Here is a 19,929-nt window from a genome sequence, read left to right as displayed (position 1 = left end):
ATAATAACATGTAAAATATACGTGATGTAAGTATATATGAAATGTAGTAATATTCATAATAACATGTAATATATACAATACATGATGTAAGTATATATGTAATGTAGTAACATTCATAATAACATGTAATATATACATGATGTAAGTATATATGTAGTATCTAGTAACATTCATAATAACATGTAATATATACATGATGTAAGTATATATGTCATGTAGTAACATTCATAATAACATCATATTTATATATTTTGCTATTTTTAAGCATATGGTTGCGTATCAATTTTGCAGACAAATCACAACGTTCACTTTTCCCTTCAACAACAAGACGACTACTAATCGTGGCAGACTTGATGAGAGACAACGAAGACTACTTTGGGACAAATGGTGATCCAGAAACTTCTATTTTTGAGCCTGAATATAAGGTGGATGAGCTACAAGTTTTAGTTTGCTAAACAGATATAGTTTTTGTGAAAAGCTAAGCATCATGTAGCAGTATTGCTAAGTGCTAAACAAGATATAAAACAATCACTTACTGTACAATGTCTGCTTTCACTTGGATACAGACTAATGGGATTGGGATGTTTATATATTCCCCTTTACATCAACAATTCATCATATACCTCAAGCAAGAAAAAATACATAAAAAAAAAACAAGCGTCTTTTTGTTTCTTTCTCGTCATCTCCGTTCTAGGTTTAATGTCCAAGTTGTGGGTTTGTGTCCACAACTTTCTACTATCCAGGTGAGAGGCATGATTTATAATCTAGAATTAACTTTTACCAATTCAGAGGCGATGCTTCAACTCAAATATGTCAATACAGAGGAAATAAGATAGTTAGCTTGCTAAAAAATAGTTCCTCTGTGTTAGCTCTTATAATAACAATATCACTAATACTTGGTTAATGTATTGTTGGTGCTTTTGGATGTTTTTTCGACGGCTTTATGGGCGCAATAGAGTCCTCCTGTTAGCTGCATTGTTAGCCACCTCTTACTGGCTATATTTTACGACTTAGAATGCATTAAAAAAACACGTGTTCTTATTTTACATAAGGATTATGAATGATAGGCAACATTTTTTTAATGGACACTAATGAACAAAAACTTACATTAGTGAGAATAATGGTATAGTCAAATGATCAAATGAACCCCAACATACCAGCGATACCAAGTCTATTCCTGGCTAATGCGAGATCGCTCGCTCCTCATGGTGAAAAGGACGAGATGGACGAGGTGAAACTCCGTGTAGCACAAAACACTGTGATGGACAGCTGCGCCCTATTGTTTCCGTAAACCTGGCTAACGTCCTCAATCCCAGACGCTAGCATGGAGCTAACCGGTCACACAGCACACAGACAGGACAGAAACGCAGAGTCTACCGGCAAGCGGCGTGGGGGTGGATTGCTAACCTACCTAAACAACAAGTGGACTTCTGATTCAAAGGTAGTTGACAGCCACTGTTCCCAAGATCTGGAATATATTACAGGTAAATGCCGACCCTTCCATCTAGCCAGAGAGCACTCTGCCGTCCTGATCACAAACGTGTATATATCTCCCGATGCTAACGCTAGCACGGCGCTAGCTCTGCTGCACGATACAATCACTGCACAACAGAACAAATATCCTGACGCAGCCCACATCATAGCGGGGGACTTTTACCATGTCGACCTGAAAAAAGTGCTCCCCAAACTTCACCAGCATGTGAAGTGTGCTACAAGGGGAGCTAACACACTGGATAAAGTCTATTCCAACATAAAAAAATGGATATAGAGCCAAACAACTTCCCCAATTAGGCAAGTCTGACCACATGTCCCTGCTCCTTTTGCCAGCTTACACACCAATAAGAAAAAGTGAAGTGAATTTTTCTCAAAGTGACTCAAAGCGCTTTTTACATTGTGAAACCCAATATCTAAGTTACATTTTTTTTTTAAACCAGTGTGGGTGGCACTGGGAGCAGGTGGGTAAAGTGTCTTGCCCAAGGACACAACGGCAGTGACTAGGATGGCAGAAGCGGGGATCGAACCTGCAACCCTCAAGTTGCTGGCACGGCCGCTCTACCAACCGAACTATACCACCCCAAAGTGCTCCTATCACAACCAAAACGGTCAAATCATGGCTGGAGGGAGCCATGGAACAGCTGCAGGACTGCTTTGATACAACAGAGTGATCAGTTTTTGAAAACCCAGAGTTGGAGCAGTACTCAGAAGCGGTCCTGGGGTACATCAAACACTGCATAGACACTGTCACAGTGGACAAGCGCATCCGGGTCTACCCCAACAGGAAGCCCTGGATGACAAAAACAATCCAGGGCTTACTCAAAGAGAGAGCCAGTGCCTTCAAAGCGCAGGACCAGGCACTCTACAGTGCTGCCAGAGCCAATCTGAAGAGAGGCAAAAGCCGAACACAAGAGGAAAATGGAAGACCACCTGCAGAGCAGCAACACCAAGGAGGTATGGAAAGGAATAAAAGACATGACCAACTTCAGATCCAGTAACCCTTCGGCTGACGGCGACGCCTCTCGAGCAGGGGAGTTAAACAGCTTCTTCGCCCGATTCGAGAGAAAAATACCTGCAGCCGTCACAACACACCCACCCAACACCCACAGCAGCTGCACCCTTATACTGGAGGAGCATGAGGTGAGACGCACGCTGAGGGCAGTGAACCCGAGGAAGGCTACGGCCCAGATGGAGTCCCGGGACAGGTACTAAGAGACTGTGCAGACCAGCTGGCCGGAGAATTTACGAAGATCTTCACCCAGTCCCTCTCTCAGGCCGTCATCCCATCATGCCTGAAGACCTCCACAATAATCCCGGTGCCGAAGAAGAACTCTGTCAGCTGCCTGAATGACTACCATATACACCTATAGCTATGAAGTGCTTCGAGAAGCTGGTACGGACCCATATCACCTCAGTCCTCCCACCCGAGCTCGACCCACACCAGTTTGCCTACAGAGCCAACAGGTCCACAGAGGACACCATCGCCACAGCCCTACACTCCTCCCTGGGTCACCTGGAGATGGGGGGGAGCTACGTGTGGCTGCTTTTTGTGGACTATAGTTCGGCATTTAACAACATTATACCTGATAGACTGGTGTCCAAACTGTCAGACCTGGGTCTATCGAACTCCATCTGCATGTGGATTAAGGACTTCTTATCCAACCGCCCCCAGAGGGTGCAGTTGGGTCACCACATGTCATCGAGCCTGTACCTCAGCACCGGCTCTCCACAAGGCTGCGTGCTGAGCCCCCTTCTCTACTCCACCTACACATACAACTGCACACCTGCCCACTCCAGCAACTCCATCATCAAATTTGCGAATGATACCACCGTAGTGGGGCTCATCTCGGAGGGAGACGAGGCTGCATATCGGGACGAGGTGGAGAAGCTGTCGGATTGGTGCAAAGTCAATAACCTGGCCCTGAACACCGCCAAGACCAAGGAGCTGGTCATAGACTTCAGGAGGAAAAAAAACGGACATCCTGCCCCTGATCATCAGTGGTGACTGTGTGGAGAGGGTCTCCGACTTCCGTTTCCTGGGAGTCCACCAACACCATGGCTACCATCAAGAAGGCACACCAGAGACTGCACTTCCTGAGAATACTCAGGAACAACCACCTCTCACAGGAACTGTTGGTGTCCTTCTACCGGTGCTCTATTGAGAGCATCCCGACCTACTGCATCTGCGTGTGGTTCAGCAGCTGCACGGCCGCAGAGAGAACGGCGCTCCAGAGAGTCATAAAGACCGCCCAGAAGATCATCGGATGCCCCCTCCCCCCCCTGGCTGACCTGTACAGCTCCCGCTGTCTCAGGAAAGCACAGAGCATCCTGAAAGACCCATTCCACCCCGGGCACAGCCACCTCTACTACTACCCTCGGGCAGACGCTACAGGGTGCTAAAAGCGAGCACCAATAGACTAAAAAACAGCTTTTACCCAAGAGCCATAGTAGCAATAAACAGGCACTGAGTGAGCACAATATGTCCATCATGTCCTCATGTGTAATGTTTAATTTTTTTTTCTATTTTTTCGGACTACAATGTGCAATAATGTTATATGTATGTGTGTATATATATTCATATGCATGCATATATGCATCAGTGCGGATATATATATACATATACATAGATACATCTCTCATCTCTATCTTTTTTTTTTACTATTTGAATTACCATATTGTATATGCACCTTAGGGGATCTGCTCCAATGTCGTTGTTCTTTGAACCTGTTCATTGCAATAATGACAATAAAACTCTATTCTATTCTTCTATTCTATACTCGCAATAAATAAAATATATAATAACAGAATAAAAATGAAGAACCTAAGAAGAGTTTACTATGATCAAAAAGGTGAGGCTTTTTTTTAAAATATCAACAGTCTGCAGTTCATGCACAGTTGGAGCTATATATAGTTGGAAGTAAAAATCATCGCATTTTGCTTTTAATCAGGAATAAAGTTATCTGGGCAGGTTATTTCTTTTTTTTTTTTTGGCACAAACTTCTGCACCTCCCTGAGGTCTATAGTGGCACCTGGAGGCCACTGCATTAGGGCAATTATTACTGTATGCATAGTACAGTCCTCCACTTATCTATTAGATCAATTACACTGTAAGCTAAACACGCAGGAACATATTAAATAATGCAATCATCCGCCCCCGTCCTTTGGAAGTATGCAGCTTACTTAAGAAGCATGAGGCAACAATAACATTTACAATATACTCTTTATTTTGGTGACGGACATCCGGCTTTGAGTAATAATGTAAGGCAGTGGTCCTCAAAATGCTTTCATCAAGTGTCACTCAAAAAACACTTGGCTCTCCATAATGACCCACGTTAAAATACAGTAGCGTAGTGGGCCTAAATATTTGTTAAAAACAAGGGAGAGGTTCTATGAATTAGTAACATTTTTCCCAGTGTACATTTTGACTAAATAAAACTACTTTAAACAAGTGGTTCTCTGGTTTTCACATTTCAAATAGAGCAGGCGTACAACCAATATCCTTAAACTTTACATTGGTGCTTCTCATTTATTAGTTTTTATTTTATACATCCGTACAAACCCCTCTATGAGTTGCTGCCACCTCGCTGAAGACTTTTGTATCGTTTTCTCACAAATTTCTGGTGCGATACACCGACGAAGGTTTATACAGTGCTCCTGATTTTCAGCAGGTGAATGTTCAATTGTAGTCAGAGAAAAGTTGCATGTTTTACTGCAACCATATTTAATATCGTACAGATGGAACTCAAAAATGTAGAATATGGTGTAAAAGTTCAACAAGATCAGCTCCAAATGTGAAACTAACACGTGATATTAACTCATTACATACAAAGTGAGATGTGTCAAGACTTTATTTTGTTATCATTTTGATCATCATGTCTTACAGTTTTTAAAACCTTGATATTTTCCGGGATTTTAAATAGGGCTTGAAAGTGTGACGTGGAATCGCAATGCATCATGGGTCTTACTGCTTCGTAATAGCATCTTTACATTTGTTTTGGTACATTTGTACAAGTTTTGTTCTTTTCTTTAGCAAATCCAAAACATTGCGCGAATCGTTATTGCTTCAGGGAAACAAAAAGATTTGGTGCGATTTGTCTCATTTCCAGCGTGAAAGGAAAGCCAAGGAAGTCGTGTTATTGAGTAATAAAGAGACAATAAATAGCCTGGATAGTAGCCGTGATACCATCAAACATGACTTTTAACCATCACCTGGAACATGTTGGTTTGTTGAGGCATTTTCACACTGCTAAGAAGAATGACTTATTCATTATTTCCTTATTTAAAGGAGCCATGAAAGCAAAGCCAAGGAAGTCGTGTTATTGAGTAATAAAGAGACGACGCATAGCCTGGATAGCAGCCGTGAGACCATCAAACATGACTTTTAACCATCACTTGGAACATGTTGGTGTGTCCACCGCATTTTCACACTGCTAAGAAGAATGATTTATTCATTATTTCCTTATTTAAAGGAGCCATGAAAGCAAAGCCAAGGAAGTCGTGTTATTGAGTAATAACGAGACGATAAATATCCTGGATAGCAGCCGTGAGACCATCAAACATGACTTTCAACCATCACCTGGAACATGTTGGTGTGTCTACGGCATTTTCATACTGCTAAGAATAATTAGTTATTATTTCCTTGTTTAAAGGAGCCATGAAAGCAAAGCCAAGGAAGTCGTGTTCTTGAGTAATAACGAGACGTTGAATAGCCTGGATAGCAGCCGTGAGACCATCAAACATGACTTTTAACCATCACCTGGAACATGTTGTTGTGTCCATGGCATTTTCACACTGCTGACAAGAATTACTTATTATTTCTTTATTTATAGGAGCCATGTAAGCAAAGCCAAGGAAGTCGTGTGATTGAGTAATATCAAGACGTTGAATAGCCTGGATAGCAGCCATGAGACCATCAAACATGACTTTTAACCATCACCTGGAACATGTTGGTGTGTCAACGGCATTTTCACACTGCTAAGAAGAATGACTTATTCATTATTTCCTTATTTACAGGAACCAAGAAAGCAAAGCCAGTTAAGTCGTGTTATTGAGTAATAACGAGACGATGAATAGCCTGGATAGCAGCCATGAGACCATCAAACATGACTTTTAACCATCACCTGGAACATGTTGATGTGTCCACTGCATTTTCACACTGCTAAGAAGAAGGACTTATTCGTTATTTCCTTATTTAAAGGAGCCATGAAAGCAAAGCCAAAGAAAATGTGTTATTGAATAATAAAGAGACAACGCATAGCCTGGATAGCAGCCGTGAGACCATCAAACATGACTTTTAACCATCACTTGGAACATGTTGGTGTGTCCACCGCATTTTCACACTGCTAAGAAGAATGATTTATTCATTATTTCCTTATTTAAAGGAGCCATGAAAGCAAAGCCAAGGAAGTCGTGTTATTGAGTAATAACGAGACGATAAATATCCTGGATAGCAGCCGTGAGACCATCAAACATGACTTTTAACCATCACCTGGAACATGTTGGTGTGTCTACAGCATGTTCACACTGCTAAGAATAATTAGTTATTATTTCCTTGTTTAAAGGAGCCATGAAAGCAAAGCCAAGGAAGTCGTGTTCTTGAGTAATAACGAGACGTTGAATAGCCCAGATAGCAGATAGCCTGGATAGCAGCCAAAGAAAATGTGTTATTGAATAATAAAGAGACGACGTATAGCCTGGATAGCAGCCGTGAGACCATCAAACATGACTTTTAACCATCACCTGGAACATGTTGGTGTGTCAACGACATTTTCACACTGCTAAGAAGAATGACTTATTCATTATTTCCTTATTTACAGGAGCCATGAAAGCAAAGCCAAGGAAGTCGTGTTATTGAGTAATACGAGACGATGAAAAGCCTGGATAGCAGCCATGAGACCATCAAACATGACTTTTAACCATCACCTGGAACATGTTGGTGTGTCCACGGCATTTTCACACTGCTAAGATGAATTAGTTATTCATAGTTTCCTTATTTAAAGGAGCCATGTATAATAATCTCATGTCAAGTCATCATTAAATGATATGTCACAAGGCATTTATTTTCCAGAAACTTTTTAAATTTCTAAACAAACTATTATTTATGTTTCCTTTCATCCCAGTAGGTTCCCGCGTGTGTCCCAATGTTGCCTGCCTCCAGTAAATAAGAAGAGTGACATGGTGAATTGATACTCATGTGTAAGTAGGATAACCCTCCTGCGTTATTGATGAGATTCCACACGTGTCTCCTTCCTGCCCGTATCCGCTCATCTTTCCATCTCAGAGGCAAAAAGCCTCTCAAACCAAAAAGCAAAGGGAGCAGCGAGGATGATAAAAGCACTCAGCAACCCGTCTTTCTCCTCACAAACGTGACAAATCCCATGGAGCCACAAATCACATCACTTCTACTGGATTTCCAAGGTCCACGCGGGCTCATGTTTCCTGCCCCTCACCACCAATTTCATCACACCTTTCAGCGCCGCACGTCCCACCTGGGCTCACGGCGCAGGGGTAATGGAGGACGGACGCAGAGTGCTGTGGGACATCCGCTTTCCCACACAAGTAGCGTTTAATCATGGACAAACATCGGGCGCCGTGCCGTATCGTGTCGTAAACGTCGATACGGGAGTGAGTGGAGGGGAGACAGGGAGACCAGGGGAGGAACTCTGGCGAAATGCCAGTGAGCAAAGCATGGGACTATGTGCAACCGTTCCTAGCAGGGTCAAATCTACACCTGAATTCTGTGCCTTTACATTCCAGGAGTGCCTTCATAGTATATTGTTACCGGTACCAACATGTATTTCCATACTTTTATACAAACCCCGTTTCCATATGAGTTGGGAAATTGTGTTAGATGTAAATATAAACGGAATACAATGATTTGGAAATCATTTTCAACCCATATTTAAATGAATGCACTACAAAGACAACATATTTGATGTTTAAACTCATAAACTTTATTTATTTATTTTTTGCAAATAATCATTAACTTAGAATTTCATGGCTGCAACACGTGCCAAAGTAGATGGGAAAGGGCATGTTCGCCACTGTGTTACATCACCTTTTCTTTTAACAACACTCAATAAACTGAGGAAACTAGGTGTTGAAGCTTTGAAAGTGGAATTATTTCCCATTCTTGTTTTATGTAGAGCTTCAGTCGTTCAAAAGTCCGGGGTCCCCGCTGACGTATTTTACGCTTCATAATGCGCCACACATTTTCCATGAGAGACAGGTCTGGACTGCAGGCGGGCCAGAAAAGTACCCGCACTCTTTTTTTATGAAGCCACACTGTTGTAATACATGCTGAATGTGACTTGGCATTGTCTTGCTGAAAAAAGCAGGGGCGTCCATGAAACAGACGGCGCTTAGATGGCAGCATATGTTGTTCTAAAACCTGTATGTACTGTTCAGCATTAATGGTGCCTTCACAGATGTGTAAGTTACCCATGCCTTGGGCACTAATGCACCCCCATTCCATCACAGATGCTGGCTTTTGAACTTTGCGCCTATAACAGTCTGGATGGTTCGCTTCCCCTTTGGTCCGGATGACACCATGTTGAATATTTCCAAAAACAATTTTAAATGTGGACTCGTCAGACTACAGAACACTTTTCCACTTTGCATCAGTCCATCTTATATCAATCAATCAATCAATGTTTATTTATATAGCCCTAAATCACAAATGTCTCAAAGGACTGTACAAACCAGTACAACTACAACATCCTCGGAAGAACCCACAAAAGGGCAAGGACAACTCACACCCAGTGGGCAGGGAGAATTCACATCCAGTGGGACGCCAGTGACAATGCTGACTATGAGAAACCTTGGAGAGGACCTCAGAAGTGGGCAACCCCCCCCTCTAGGGGACCGAAAGCAATGGATGTCGAGCGGGTCTAACATGATACTGGGAAAGTTCAATCCATAGTGGCTCCAACACAGCCGCGAGAGTTCAGTTCAAAGCGGATCCAAGACAGCAGCGAGAGTCCCGTCCACAGGAAACCATCCCAAGCGGAGGCGGATCAGCAGCGTAGAGATGTCCCCAACCGATACACAGGCGAGCGGTCCATCCTGGGTCTCGACTCTGGACAGGCAGTACTTCATCCATGGTCATCGGACCGGACCCCCTCCACAAGGGAGGGGGGGACATAGGAGAAAACAGAAAAGAAGCGGCAGATCAACTGGTCTAAAAAGGAGGTATATTTAAAGGCTGGAGTGTACAGATGAGTTTTAAGGTGAGACTTAAATGCTTCTACTGAGGTAGCATCTCGAACTGTTACCGGGAGGGCATTCCAGAGTACTGGAGCCCGAACGGAAAACGCTCTATAGCCCGCAGACTTTTTTTGGGCTTTAGGAATCACTAATAAGCCGGAGTCTTTTGAACGCAGATTTCTTGCCGGGACGTATGGTACAATACAATCGGCAAGATAGGATGGAGCTAGACCGTGTAGTATTTTATACGTAAGTAGTAAAACCTTAAAGTCACATCTTAAGTGCACAGGAAGCCAGTGCAGGTGAGCCAGTACAGGCGTAATGTGATCAAACTTTCTTGTTCTTGTCAAAAGTCTAGCAGCCGCATTTTGTACCAACTGTAATCTTTTAATGCTAGACATGGGGAGACCCGAAAATAATATGTTACAGTAATCGAGACGAGACGTAACAAACGCATGTCTTTAGTGGACAAAATCGAGCGAATTTTAGCGAATTACGGAGATGAAAGAAGGCCGTTTTAGTAACACTTTTAATGTGTGACTCAAAGGAGAGAGTTGGGTCAAAGATAATACCCAGATTTTTTACCGAGTCACCTTGTTTTATTATTTGGTTGTCAAATGTTAAAGTTGTATTATTAAATAGAGGTCGGTGTCTAGCAGGACCGATAATCAGCATTTCCGTTTTTTTGGCGTTAAGTTGCAAAAAATTAGCGGACATCCATTGTTTAATTTCATTAAGACATGCTTCCAACTGACTACAGTCCGGCGTGTTGTGTTATGTACAGAGGAGGGAAGGAGGCGACAACCAGGGCACAACTGCGGTTCACAAGGTTTATTTAAACCTTTGATGAGACATGGCGTGTGTATGCTACTCTAAGTGAATGAGTGATGACTATGTGTAATATTAATAATGTAAATTTTACCAGGGTTTGTTGTCTGTGAGTGTTGGTTGTATCCTTTGTCGAATCCAGAGGGGCAAGGCGAAGAAGCAGTTCGTGAGCAGGCAAGATGTCGGGGGCAGGAGCGAGGCAGCGTGGTCTGGGTCTGAGCAGGGAGGTCGTGGATCGAGGAAGGCAGTTAGGAATCCGGATGGATGTCGAGAGGTAAGGTACGATCACGGAAGACGGGAGTCACTGTGGAAAACACAAGGGACATGAACAAGGGAGACTCGGAGAGAGAAAAGAGCAAAACACAGGGGAGGGAATGCCAGACGTAATGCTAACTGAGAAGATAGCGACGTTCTGGCAAAGGTTCCACGTGTCTGCTGGCTTTTATGCTGCTCCCTCTCATCAAATCCAGGTGTGTTGATTCTTGACCGGATGCAGGCTTGTTGCTGCTCGGGCGTGCTGCACTCAGCACGAGTGAGGGCGAGTCTGAGTGCACTGTCAGCAGAGGCCTGTGTTGGCGCACTGCTAGCGGAGGCGCACGCAGCTCCAGCCGCCGAGGAAACGCGGGTTCGACTCCGCGTCGTGACATGTTGGTCAGCTTTAGGGGCATGTAGAGTTGAGTGTCATCAGCATAACAGTGAAAGCTAATACCGTATTTGCGTATGACGTCACCCAGCGGCAGCATGTAGATGCTGAAGAGTGCAGGGCCAAGGACCGAACCCTGGGGAACTCCACACGTTACCTTAACATAGTCCGAGGTCACACTGTTATGGGAGACGCACTGCACCCTGTCAGTAAGATAAGAGTTAAACCAAGACAGGGCTAAGTCTGACATACCAATTCGTGTTTTGATACGGTCTAATAAAATATTATGATCGACGGTATCGAAAGCAGCGCTAAGATCGAGGAGCAACAACATAGATGACGCATCAGAATCCATCTTTAGCAAAAGATCATTAGTCATTTTTGCGAGGGCTGTCTCAGTAGAGTGATTTGCCCTGAAACCGGATTGAAAGGTTTCACATAGATTGTTAAACGCTAAGTGTTCATTTAGCTGCTCTGCAACAATTTTTTCGAGGATTTTCGAAATAAAGGGAAGGTGAGACACCGGTCGGTAGTTCACCATGAGGTCAGGATCGAGGTTAGGTCTTTTAAGGAGAGGATGAATAACCGCTTTTTTGAATGCTAGGGGAACAGTGCCCGAGGAAAGTGATAAGTTTACAATATTTAGCACTGATGGACCTAATAATACAAAAAGCTCCTTGATAAGTTTCCCAGGAAGTGGGTCAAGTAAACATGTTGTTTGTTTTATTCCATTTACACGTTGTAACAATTCTTCTAATGTTATTTCATCAAAAAGAGAGAAACTATTTTGGATATTTGCAGTATCCGCCGTATATGCAGACGTATCTGTGTTTATATAACCCAGTTGTAACTGAGACGCATTGTCTTAAATCTCCTTTCTAATAATAATAATCGTGCGCCATTTGCGTTCCAGCTTTCTACATAATAATTTCTGAGCTCTAGTTTCTTCAGTAAACCATGGCGTACGCCTTTTTGGAGCCTTTTTTAACTTCAGCGGTGCTATACTCTCAATGGTTTTGCGCAGGGCGTTGTTAAAGTTGTTAGTGAGGTTATCAATAGAGCCCACATACTTTGGGAATGGTGCCATTACCGAGGGCAGTAGGCCAGCAAGAGTCGTCGTTGTGGCAGCATTAATATTGCGGCTGCTATAGCAGTTATTATTAGTATTATCCTGCCGAACATGAGTCTGAACTTCGAATTTTATAAGGTAATGATCGGACATTACTTTAGTACACGGGAGTATCATAACTTTGGAAACGGTGATACCTCTGACAAGCACTAGGTCTATGGTATTACCACTGCGATGCGTCGGTTAATTTATAATTTGTGTAAGACCGCAGCTATAAATTATAGTCTGGAGCGCCACGCACGGTGGGTCCAATGGGGTATTCATATGGATACTAAAGTCCCCCATTATAATTATATTATCGGCGTGCGTCACTAGATCAGCAACAAAATCTGAGAATTCACTGATAAAGTCCGAATAGGACCCTGGGGGGCGGTAGATAACAGCCAGGCACAGAGGCAGCGGTGTGGCAGACTTCATAGAAAGCACCTCAAACGATTTATATTTATTATTTAAGTTAGGACTAAAGTTAAAGTTTTCGTTGTATATTAGTGCGATCCCCCCTCCCCTTTTAAGGGGACGGGCAATATGCGCATTCGTATAGTTAGGAGGAGATGTCGGTTTTTGATACAGTGCCGTCTGAGGGATCGATGGTCAACATTCAATGTTGGTTTCCAGCCATGCCGCTTACGTGGAGTGATTTCTCCATATTCTCTGAACCTTTTGATGATATTATGGATCGTAGATGTTGAAATCCCTAAATTTCTTGCAACTGCCCTTTGAGAAACGTTGTTCTTCAACTGTTTGACTATTAGCTCACGCAGGGGTGTACCTTGCCCTATCCTTTCTTGTGAAGGACTGAGCATTTTTTGGGAAGCTGTTTTTATACCCAATCATGGCACCCACCTGTTCCCAATTAGCCTGCACATCTGTGGGATGTTCCAAATAAGTGTTTGATGAGCATTCCTAAACTTTTTCAGTATTTATTGCCACCTTTCCCAACTTCTTTGTCACGTGTTGCTGGCAGAAAATTCTAAAGTTAATAATTATTTGCAAAAAAATTTTTTTTTATCAGTTTGAACATCAAATATGTTGTCTTTGTAGCATATTCAACTAAATATGAGTTGAAAATGATTTGCAAATCATTGTATTCTGTTTATATTTCCATCTGACACAATTTCCCAACTCATATGGAAACAGGGTTTGAATTACAACTAAGTACTGCTGGTACATAATGGACCACAACTGAGGAACTCATATTTATGGCGGCCATCTCGTGAGTGCTTACATTTTTAAACCATGTTAGATATATTTTTATGATACTTTTGTATGTTTTTAGCTTTTACAGCGGTAATCAAAAGTCTACATACACTTGTAAAGAACATCATGTCATGGCTGTCTTGAGTTTCCAATCATTTCTACAACTCTTATTTTTTTGTGATGTAGTGACTGGAGCACATACTTGTTCCTCACAAAAATACATTCATGAAGTTTGTTTCTTCTATTAATTTATTATGGCTCTACTGGAAATGTGAGGGTCAAAAGTATACATACAGCAATGTTAATATTTGCTTAGATGTCCCTTGGCAAGTTTCACTGCAATAAGGCGCTTTTGGTAGCCACCCACAAGCTTCTGCTTACATTTCTGACCACAAAATCGGTGCAGTTCAGCTAAATGTGTTGCTTTTCTGACATGGACTTGTTTCTTCAGCATTGTCCACACTTTTAAGTCAGGACTGTCACGATGGGGGGGTTCACAGCTTGCTGCGGGGTCGTTCTCTCAGGAAGGCAGACAGACTACTCGGGACATGGCATTTAGGTAAAAACATGATTTAATTTGAACTAAAAAACGGTACGGACAAAAAGTGCTCACAGCGGAGGCACAACTTGGCTAAGGAACAAAACTAACACAAACAGACCATGAACATAAATCAAACAACACTTACTATGGCTTGACCACTTAATTAGAGCAGCATGGACTTTGGCATGAAAAAACTGGCATGGACAGAGTATGAAAAGAAAACAATGATGCCAGCCCAACTGACTGGCAATTGCAGGCTTAAATAATGCCTCTGATTAGTGCTCGGGTAGCAGGTGAGCGGCCGAACACGAATCAGAGACTGGTGAACGTAATTTGCAACCATGGCAACAAAACAAGGGAGTGGAAAAAAAACAGGAACTTAAAGAGTCCAAAGGTCAACAGAACATAGCCAAACAAGACATGATCAAAAGACATGACAAGGACTTTGGGAAGGCCATTCTAAAATCTTCATTCTAGCCTGATTTAGCCAATCCTTTACCACTTTTGACGAGTGTTCGGGCTCATTGTCCTGTCGGAACACCCAACCGCACCCAAGACCCAACCTCCGGGCTGATGATTTTAGCTTGTCCCGAAGAATTTGGAGATAATCCTCCTTTTTTATTGTCCCATTTACTCTCTGTAAAGCACCAGTTCCATTGGCAGCAAAAACAGGCCCAGAGCACAATACTACCACCCCAATGCTTGACAGTAGGATGGGATTAAAGGCCTCACCTTTTCTCTTCCATACATATGTCTGGGTATTGTGGCCAAACAGTTCAATTTTTGTTTAAGTGTATGTAAAGTTTTGAGCATGGCTGTATGTATTTCGTGGAAGGCTCTCCCTGATCACCTGAGGGCACCGCAGACTGTGGATATTTTGTTTTGTCCAGCTTCTCAGGCAAATCATATAGTTGATGTAGATGCCCATATCGGCTGTTCAGATTTAATTTACAAAAGATAAGTGTAGAATACTTCTCTTGTTGCCATATTTGTATTTGACTTTATTTGGTGCTGCCGGGCCAGAGCAGGAGGGGATAGAAAGAGAAAAAAAAGGAAGACAGAGGAGGAAATTGTGGGGACAAGAGAGGGATTAGACAGAGAGACAAAAACAACAACAGCAAACACAACAACAACAATATATGTTTTTAAATAAGGCTTAAAACCACTTTTTTTTTTTAAAAAGCCTTTTTTTTTTTAGATATATGCCTACTGGTTGTAGCTTTTAGGCTGTTCTAGTTTTTATTTGTATTCATATTTATTTATTTGTGTTCACTGCGGTGAGGTGGTGAGTTGTCCAGGGTGTACCCCGCCTTCCGCCCGATTGTAACTGAGATAGACCCCAGCGCCCCCCGCGACCCCAAAGGGGAATAAGCGGTAGGCAAATGGATGGATATTTGCATTCATTTATTTTAATACACTGTAGTACTTTGAGGTTGTTTGCTCTATATAAAGTGCTTTTTACAAAAAACATCTATTATTATTATTATTATTATTATTATTATTATTCTACATACTCTGCAGCGTCCATGGAGGTTGTAACAGAGCATGAAGGAAACAGGATTGTGAGGATTATCCTCATAATGGGCCATCAAAACGGGGTTGGCCTTAATTGCTCCCTTTTGACTCCGGCTCCCCCAGGGTCACTTTTTATGAAGACAGAATGGTAAAGTAGCGAGAATAACAAGCGTGAGTGTGTTCTCTCTGGAAGCTCTCACTTGCCAGTGTGGCCAAGAGAGGAAGAGAACGTCCTGCCCCTCTTCATCACATCCCCACCTCCGTCCTCTGTGGCCATGTCGTCTCTGCTGAGGGAGGAGATGCAACGGGTTTTGTTCAGACCTGCAAGGCAAAGTCTGGTGGAATTTATCGAGATCGAGGAGCCGGAGCTGGGGAGACATTTCCTCTGCGTGTCGGGTAAGAAACTTCCTTGCTGCCGCCAGTTGGAAAAGTCTTGCTCCTTTCAGTCTAAAAGTTGCTGAAAACCCCCCACTCGGCTAGGAACCAAAGTGTCTTGTCACATTTCCGCAGTTGGCAAAAACCGCCAGGTGCAGTTGTGCATTGTGCGATGCCAGATAACACAGACCCCCACTAACTCGGGGGCCAAGAGGGGTCTCCACACCAAACGTTCCAGCATTCAGGAGTGCTACAGGAGGACCGAGACCTGGTCCCTGCAAGACCTGACTCTGGTGGACGGACGCGACCCTGATGTGGTGAGTTCTTCATCTCGTATCTGTCCACGCAGCCTGGAAGGACACGTACTCTATATAATGTAGTAGCAGATACCTTCCTATCCGTACGTAATGTGTACAATATACACACTGCAAGTATATATATATCATGTAAACAAATGCCATGGGTGGATCTACACCTGACATCAACTGTAATGATACCAAGTACAGGAGCGTATCTAGTTGATACTACTATGATTACATCAATATTATTTAGCATCACAAAATCTTATTTTGTTTTGTTTTGTTTTTATTCAAATTACATTTATAAGGTCAGTAAATATGTCCCTTGACACATGAGGACTTAAAATACGACCAATGTATGATCCTGTAACTACTTGGTATCAGATCTATACCTATAAATGTGTGGTATCATCCAAAACTAATGTCAAGTATCAAAGAGAAGAAGAATAAGTGATTATTACATTTTAACAGAAGAGTAGATAGAACATGTTAAAAGAGAAAATAAGCAGATATTAACAGTAAATGAACAAGTAGATTAATAATCATTTTTTTCCGTTTGTCCCTCATAATGTGTACAAAATAATAGGTGTATAAATGACACAATATGTTACTGCATACGTCAGCAGACTAATTAGGAGTCTTTGTTTGTTTACTTACTACTAAAAGACAGGTTGTTTAGTATGTTCAACATTTTATTTAAGGACTAAATGACAATAATAAACATATGTTTCATGTACACTAAGATTTTTTTGTTCAAATAAAGACAATAATTAAACTGTTGGTGGTCCCCTCTATTTAGAAAAGTATTGAAAAGTATCGAAATACATTTTGTTAAAAATTGGTTTTGGGACAACACTAATGCATATGTATGTGCATACATATATGTATGTGTACAGTATATGTATATGCATTTTGTATATATATACATATATATATATATACATATATATATGCATACTTATATGTATAAGCATTCGTGTATATATATATATATATATATATATATATATATATATATATATACACGAATGCTTATACATATAAGTATGCATATATATGTATATGTACAGTATATGTATATGCATTCATATATGTATATGTATGTGTATATATATATATATATATTTTTTTTTTTATATATATATATGTGTGCATTCGTATATGCATGTGTACAGTATATGTATATGAATATGCGTATGTATACGTATAAGTATATGTATATGCATTTATATAGGGACAGTATATGTATATGCATTCGTATATGTATATATATGTATATGTGTATGTACACTATATGTATATGAATATACATAAGTAAATGTATATGTATACATATATGTATACGTATATGTATGTGTATGTATATGTACTGTATATGTTTATGTATATCTATATATACTGTTTGTTTTATACTAGTTTGACGACCCGTGCTTTATGTCATCCAGCAGCTATAAAATGATAAAATAATATTGCTGAAGAGTGTATGATTTACACAGTACATGAAGACAAAGATGCTAAATGCTGCTTATTTTACTCACTTTGGAGGCAATCTTGATGGATCAGGTTTGTGCTATCGAGTGTTTTCATAGCTGCAGACCTACATCAGCTCCTAAATGATGCCCACTCCACCCATAGCTGCTGACCTACATCAGGTCCTAAATGATGCCCACTCCACTCATAGCTGCAGACCTACATCAGGTCCTAAATGATGCCCACTCCACCCGTAGCTGCGGACCTACATCAGGTCCTAAATGATGCCCACTCCACTCATAGCTGCAGACCTACATCAGCTCCTACATGATGCCCACTCCACCCTTAGCTGATGAGCTACATCAGGTCTTAAATGATGCCCACTTCACCCACAGCTGCAGACCTACATTAGGTCCTAAATGATGCCCACTCCACCCGTAGCTGCAGACCTACATCAGGTCCTAAATGATGCCCACTCCACCCATAGCTAAAGACCTACATCAGGTCTTAAATGATGCCCACTTCACCCACAGCTGCAGACCTACATCAGCTCCTAAATGATGCCAACTCCACCCATAGCTGCAGACCTACATCAGGTCCTAAATGATGCCCACTCCACCCATGGCTGCAGACCTACATCAGATCTTCAATGATGCCCACTACACCCACAGCTGCAGACCTACATCAGCTCCTGAATGATGCCCACTCCACCCATAGCTGCAGACCTACATCAGGTCCTAAATGATACCCACTCCACCCATAGCTGCAGACCTACATCAGGTCCTAAATGAGGCCCACTCCACCCATAGCTAAAGACCTACATCAGGTCTTAAATGATGCCCACTCCACCCACAGCTGTAGACCTACATCAGCTCCTAAATGATGCCCACTCCACCCATAGCTGCAGACTTACATCAGATCCTAAATGATGCCCACACCACACATAGCTGCAGAACTACATCAGATCCTAATTGATGCCCACTCCACCCATAGCTGCAGACCTACATCAGGTCTTAAATGATGCCCACTCCACCCACAGCTGCAGACCTACATCAGGTCCTCAATTATGCCCACTCCACCCATAGCTGCAGACCTACATCAGCTCCTAAATGATGCCCACTCCACCCATAGCTGCAGACCTACATCAGGTCCTAAATGATGCCCACTCCCCCCGTAGCTGCAGACCTACAGCAGGTCTTAAATGATGCCCACTCCACCCACAGCTGCAGACCTACATCAGGTCCTAAATTATGCCCACTCCACCCGTAACTGCAGACCTACATCAGCTCCCAAATGATGCCCACTCCACCCGTAGCTGCAGTCCTACATCAGGTCGTAAATTATGCCCACTCCACCCGTAGCAGCAGACCTACAGCAGGTCTTAAATGATGCCCACCCCACCCATAGCTGCAGATCTACATCAGCTCCTAAATGACGCCCACTCCACCCTTAGCTGCAGACCTACATCAGGTCCTAAATGATGCTCACTCCACCCGATAGCTGCAGACCTACATCAGGTCCTAAATGATGCCCACCCCACCCGTAGCTGCAGACCTACATCAGGTCCTAAATGATGTCCATTCCACCCGTGGCTGCAGACCTACATCAGGTCCTAAATGATGCCAACTCCACCCATAGCTGCAGACCTACATCAGGTCCTAAATGATGCCCACTCCACCCATAGCTGCAGACATACATCAGGTCCTAAATGATGCCCACTCCACCCAGAGCTGCAGACCTACATCAGGTCCAAAATGATGCCCACTCCACCCATAGCTGCAGACCTACATCAGGTCCTAAATGATGCCCACTCCACCCATAGCTGCAGTCCTACATCAGGTCCTAAATGATCCCCACTCCGCCCGTAGCTGCAGACCTACAGCAGGTCTTAAATGATGCCCACTCCACCCATAGCTGCAGACCTACATCAGGTCTTAAATGATGCCTACTCCACCCACAGCTGCAGACCTATATTAGGTCCGAAATGATGCCCACTCCACCCATAGCTGCAGACCTACATCAGGTCTTAAATGATGCCCACTCCACCCACAGCTGCAGACCTACATCAGCTCCTAAATGAGGCCTACTCCACCCATAGCTGCAGACCTACATCAGGTCCTAAATGATGCCCACTCCGCCTGTAGCTGCAGACCCACAGCAGGTATTAAATGATGCCCACTCCACCCATAGCTGCAGACCTACATCAGGTCCTAAATGATGCCCACTCCACCGG

At 42.7% G+C, this 19,929-nt stretch overlaps 1 protein-coding gene across 1 annotated transcript in view; it reads left to right on the top strand.

Annotated features, from left to right (window-relative positions):
• The first annotated feature begins 15,778 nt into the window (after positions 1–15,778).
• Positions 15,779–19,929, top strand: part of exoc1l (exocyst complex component 1 like) — a 6,243-nt gene continuing 2,092 nt past the window's right edge. The window contains exons 1-2 of the mRNA XM_061875072.1: positions 15,779–15,948; positions 16,063–16,244. Coding sequence (XP_061731056.1) covers positions 15,828–15,948; positions 16,063–16,244 — 303 coding nt within the window. The 5' untranslated portion in view covers positions 15,779–15,827. The remainder of the gene's footprint in view (positions 15,949–16,062; positions 16,245–19,929) is intronic.

Source organism: Nerophis ophidion, linkage group LG01 (assembly GCF_033978795.1).
Source record: "Nerophis ophidion isolate RoL-2023_Sa linkage group LG01, RoL_Noph_v1.0, whole genome shotgun sequence".
Classification (NCBI taxonomy): domain Eukaryota; kingdom Metazoa; phylum Chordata; class Actinopteri; order Syngnathiformes; family Syngnathidae; genus Nerophis; species Nerophis ophidion.
Note: the sequence above shows the minus strand (reverse complement) of the source record. Positions and strands in the feature narration are given on the sequence as shown.